Source organism: Musa acuminata, chromosome BXJ2-2, assembly GCF_036884655.1.
Source record: "Musa acuminata AAA Group cultivar baxijiao chromosome BXJ2-2, Cavendish_Baxijiao_AAA, whole genome shotgun sequence".
Taxonomy (NCBI): Eukaryota; Viridiplantae; Streptophyta; class Magnoliopsida; order Zingiberales; family Musaceae; genus Musa; species Musa acuminata.
Window position 1 is genome coordinate 15795972 of NC_088339.1, and position 5473 is coordinate 15801444.

Sequence of the window (5473 nt, forward strand, 5' to 3'; positions counted from 1 at the left end):
CATCTTCTAATATAGGCAATAGCTTTTCTATGTTGAACTTCCCATTCTTCATCGTCTATAATAGAAGGTTTATCTTTAACCTTGATAGGCTTATACAAATCTTTGCAATAGAGCAAATCTTCCATCAGACGCCTCCAAGTGGAATAATTTGATGAGTTCAATTTAATCATACCATCTGACTGCTCCATTTCAATCACACAAGAAAACTATCACCAAACAACCTGATGCTCTGATACCACTTGTTGGGAAGAAACCTGTTAATGCGGAATAATTCTTTCCCTCTTTATGTATCAAAATAGGTTCCTCATCAAAATACCAACTTGATATTCAAATGCTAATATCAATCAGCACAGCATAAACAATAGAGCAATAAATCAATCACACAGTGAGACCAAATCTTTTTAACGTGGAAAACCCAATGTGGGAAAAACCACGGGACCGTAGTCCACCTCAAACTTCCACTATCAATAATGATGATAACAGGTTTACAGTAGGTCTTCTCTAGAATAACTAGAGGATCAGAATAACATCAAGAACATAGATCTTGGCTCAAGAATACCATATCTTCATCACATAGGTGGATCTCCTCCAAAGAGAATTCTAGGTCTCACAGAGTGGATATCGCAGGAAAGTACCTTAGAGAGGGTAAACTGCAGATCAACACCGTTAGGATTGTAGAGTTTGCTGCAAGGATTCTCCACATAAAATTTGGGCCGAAACTGACAACGTTTGGCCACCGATCGTCAAGCAGAAAAACTCAGAAACCTTACTTTCTCTCTATTTCTCTCTCATCTTTTCTCTCTGCACCGTCGCTGTTCACTGTGCACGTACACTGCACGCTGCACGCTGATCTGCGTTTTTCTTTTGCCTGCATATCCTAATTTGCCTTACTTCACCTTAATTAGTGATTTGGGCTCAATAGGCCCAATTTGTCCAAGCCCACATATGGGCTGGACCCAACATGTTCCCTCCGGCGAGGTACTGTGGCCAAGAGTACAGGAAAGAAGATTGTGAGACATGCAGGCAGTCTGTGTAAATCGATACACCATTTCCTTCACCTCTCTCTTCCTCAGTCGATGGGAACCTCTCTCGATCTGGAATGGCATCTTGCAAGAGATGTGTGCGCTAGGATTCTTAATCCACATCAAATCACGTTTTATGATGCAGATGGGACATGGAAGGAGAAGAACGGAAATAGGTGTGTTGGCTGCGTGTACTCGGACGTGACTGTTGTGTTGGCGAAGAAAGCTAAACGTGGTACAACCGAGAGGAAGAAGCGAGAACTGGTGGAGATTACAATAACTACTGAACCAGAGACAAGAAGGAACCTGCAGTCGCTGCGGCCGCCGCGGCCGCTGCCTGTGCATTACCGCCGCCACCACCCACATCCTGCCTCTGGAACTGTATCGTATACTGCAACTTGCTGCTCTCGTCATCGTCGTCTTGGTCCAGATTTTCGCTGTCGGGGTCGTCTATCTCCTGCCTTTGTCTTTGCTCTATAGGATCCTTCACGATCTCTTCCGTCTTCAGATGAAATGATCCCCCACAAGTTATGGTTTGATCACAATTACATTACGAATGATATGCTCGATGGATATGCCCTCCTTACCTTGTTCATTCCTTCTTCAAAGAAGCTTGGCGGATGCCCTCCATTGCTCGTTTGTGCTTGTTTCGAATTCCCACCATTTCTGTTGCTGTCGCTGCCGTTCTTGTATTTGGCCTCGGATGGAGTCTGCCGTTGGTGCTGCATCTGTACCACGTTGTTAGCCCTTTCTTGCGGAACTGGACTGCATTTGGGGTCTTGCTCCTGCTGCTGTTGGACTCCCACACTGCCACGGCCGTCGCCGTCGCCGCCGCCGCGGCCGCCATGACCGAGCAGTTTCTTTCTATAGATTGCGTCCAATTGGTAGAAGTAGGGGCAGGTTTTGGAGTCCTCCGGGCGTTGCTTGCTGTTGTCCTTCACCTTCTTGAAGTACTTGTTGATGTTCTCCCACTTCTCCTTGCATCTCTGGGCACTCCGACTGTATCCCAGCCGCTGCATATTGGCGGAGATCTCCTCCCACAGCGGAACCCTAGGACCTGCCTCCTGGTACCTCGGCTCGAGCCCAGTCCACAACTGGATTAGTGCATGGACCTCCGCCTTGGGCCATCTCGAGGAAGACGGTGGCTCGAAGCTGCCGCTGCCGAGAATGCCCTGATCAGTCTCCGAGCTGATCGGCACCGGCGGCTGCTTTGCCGATAAGGGCTGATACTGTTCGATATCGGTGCTTTGCGTATGATGATGCTGAAGTGGCTGTACCGGCACTGGCGGCTTCTGTTCCTGCGGTGTCTGCGCCTGTCGCGGCTGAGGTGGCGGTTGTGGAAGAGACGGAGCGTGCGACTGCAGCATAGTAAGCGGTCTGGTGGAGATGGCCGAGACGGTGGTGGTGGCTGCAGGCAATGGTTTAGATTGCCCGCTGATCTTTTGAAGGTAGGAAATTACTGCGGTGTCTCGGGACGCCGCCACGGCGCGCTCTTGGGCGAGCAACTCTTGCTCGCGGCTGAGCAGCGCCATCTCCTGGCGCCGCCACTCCTCCTCTCGAACCATTCGTTTATGTTCTCTCTTCTTGATCGCCTCCAAGAACTTCTGCTCCATGGCCTCCTGCCGTTCCATAACCTGCTTCATTATCCCCTCGGAAAAGTTCATTAGCTGCCGTCGAGCTCGCGAGCTCCTGCTGCGTTTCCTCTTCCGTCCTTCCTGGTTCTCACCGGCCTCTTCTGTATCCTCTTCGTCCGATTCCGTTGACGAGGAGGATGAATTCCACGGGAAGTTGATCCCGTTGGCGGCAGCAGCCGAGCTAGAGAACCCGTGTGGGCCGAGCTCAACGACGACCCTAGCTGGCGTCGGGATGGGCAGTGAGCCCACGGCCGAGATGGGTGAAGGTCGGATTCTGGCAGCCGGGGAACCCACCACGCCGGCGGTGAAGCTAGCCGGGGTCGGCTGGGAGACAGCTGCAGAGAGCGTGGTGGCGCCGCCTCCGCTGCGGTTGTGGATGGCCTCGAGCTGGCTGAAGAAGTGGTAGGCCTTGCCGTCCTGTTGGCCGGCGCGGCCTTCCTTGGTGCGCTTGTAATACTTGTGTACATTCTCGAACTTCTCCTTGCACTTCTTTGAGCTCCTCTTGTAGCCCATCTCCGCCAGCTTCCTGCCCACCACCACCACCCGAACACAGCAGTTATCTAACAACAACTAAAAGAGAGGGAGTAAATAGGGAACAACATGAAGAAGATAGGAATATGTGATGAACCCCTCTCTCCCCCTCTCTGTCTCGCTATCCCTTTCTCCCCCCAAAGATCGATGCTCTGCATCGGTGGTGTAGCTGAAGTGGTCCCCTTGGTACGAATCCAATCATAGATCGTCAGATAGCAGAATTCTCCAATTAGCTCAGCTTTTTTCTAGACACCAGATGGTGAAGTAGAGATCCCAAGGAAACCGTAACGACTCTCTCTCTCTCTCTCTCTCTCTCTCTCTTTCACCACAATTATAGCACGAAAGGTCCCTCGTCTCTCGTTTAGTGGGACAAGGGAAGCATCACACGGAGAAAGTAGCAAGAGGAGAGAGAAGGAAAATAAGAGCTATAGGAACAGCAGGAGGGGTGGGAATTATGAAGAACGTAATGCCGCCTTACTTGGAGACGTCTTCCCAGAGAGGGCTCTTAAATGTGGCTACTCGGAAGGCGACGTCCATCTCGGAGCGGATCTTCAGCAGCGCCAGCGTCTCTTTCCGCGGCCACCGGTTCCCGGGCACGCCGCTGGGCTCTGCCTCCTCGTTCCCGGCGACGGCTGGGGTTAGTTCATCTAAGTTGGCGGTGACATCCGGCGGCGGCAGGCTGCTGATGGGGGAGGCAGCCTCGGCCGGCGGATGGAGGGGGTCAGTGCCGCCTGGAATTCGAAGCATGTCAGCTCTGGGACCGGTTGCAGCGGCCTCCTGCTGCTGCTGCTGTAGTAGCTGCATGGTTGTGGGAACTGTTTTCTCTTTCAGCTCTCAAAAGGATTTAAGGCAATTACCATCAATTGCTCTCTTTCTGGTATACTAGGAATTGTGTTTGTTCCCTCTTCCTCTCTTCCCCCTCCGTGCAGGAATCAGAAATAGAAAAAGGAATTCAGTGCAACTGGAAAGATCATGGACAACTGGAAAGAGAGAAAGATAGAAAGAGGAGCTAATGAAAGAGAAATGTTTAGATGGATATGTAACTAAAACGAAAGAATACTAATACATATACAAGAGATGAGGGTGAGGGTGAAAGGAAGGGAAGAAACGGTAGAAAAGGGAAGATTGGATAGGACAGATGAATCGAGTGAGAAAGAAAGAGATCGAGAAGAGGAGAAGATGATGAAACAAACAAGAAGCTGCGCTGTCAAGGGGGCTTACTTTTGCTGCCGTAGAATAATTAAATCCGAGAGGACAAATAGAATATATATATAGAGAGAAAGAAAGATTGCAAGAGAGATAAAGAAGTAAGAAGGGGGGAGAGTTGAGGCAGATAGAGAAAGAAGAAAGAGAAGGAACGTCGTCACGTCTGTCGTCATGTCTTGTTGCTGACGCAGTCCCGAGTATGTCTTGTAGTGAGTTTTTGCGTTGCTTCCCTATGTTTGGTAAAAGTAATTAAACAAGTACAGAACTGATGGACTCTCTAAAACTGCATTAACATCTCATTTGAGCTTATTGAGAGGAGAATTGAGGTTTGGAAAGATTTTCACGCAGATATTTTAGATCAATTATTCAATAAATAAAGAGATCTTTATTCAAACATGATTTGTTAATAATTTATTAGATCATTGTAAGATTATAAAATCAAAACTCATCTTCATCACACACATAACAAAAAAGAGATTAAAGTAAAAGAAATATATTAAAAATTTTACATGACATCAAGTCCATCTGAGACTGAAGGAAAAATTTTAGTAGGCTAACTTTATTTTATCAATCCGAGCGTTGGATGTGTGAAGTCCTTAAAAAGTTAAAAACTAATATTTTTATTTATGAGTAATTAGGTATAATACAATGGTTAGAAAGAGATAAAGAAATATCTATGTTGAGATTATAAAGGATATTGATTTACAGTGATTTTAATGGAGATAAGAAAAAATGCATGCAACATATCCCAATTCGTTGAAACATTTCAACTTGTTATTATTGTGTATCCGAAGATTAACAATTCATTTATAATTTACTAATTTTATGCACATATGTTGTTTTTAAGAGATTCTAATATAAATGAAATTAATTAGATGGTGAAAAGGGGTGAGAGGGTGGAATAGGTAACGTGAGGAGGAGAAAATAAAAAAGAAAGGCAGGGGGAGACAAGCGCGCATTGTCACAGCTGTGCATTGGGTCCCACAAGGGAGAGTTACAACGTGCCGGGTCCAATTCAGTCCCCACAAAAATAAACACCCTACACATTCTGCCATGTTAAAACTCTCTCTCACTCTCTCA

General features: G+C 47.4%; 1 protein-coding gene across 1 annotated transcript; it reads right to left on the reverse strand.

The window, feature by feature from the left end:
- Positions 1-1255: 1255 nt before the first annotated feature.
- On the reverse strand, positions 1256-4341 carry LOC135605153 (trihelix transcription factor GT-2-like). Its single transcript, XM_065094908.1, has 3 exons — positions 3666-4341; positions 1610-3182; positions 1256-1524 (listed from the first exon to the last, which is right to left on the reverse strand). Exons 1-3 carry the CDS (start codon positions 3989-3991, stop codon positions 1303-1305), a joined length of 2121 nt encoding a protein of 706 aa, XP_064950980.1. The 5' UTR covers positions 3992-4341; the 3' UTR covers positions 1256-1302.
- Positions 4342-5473: the final 1132 nt, after the last annotated feature.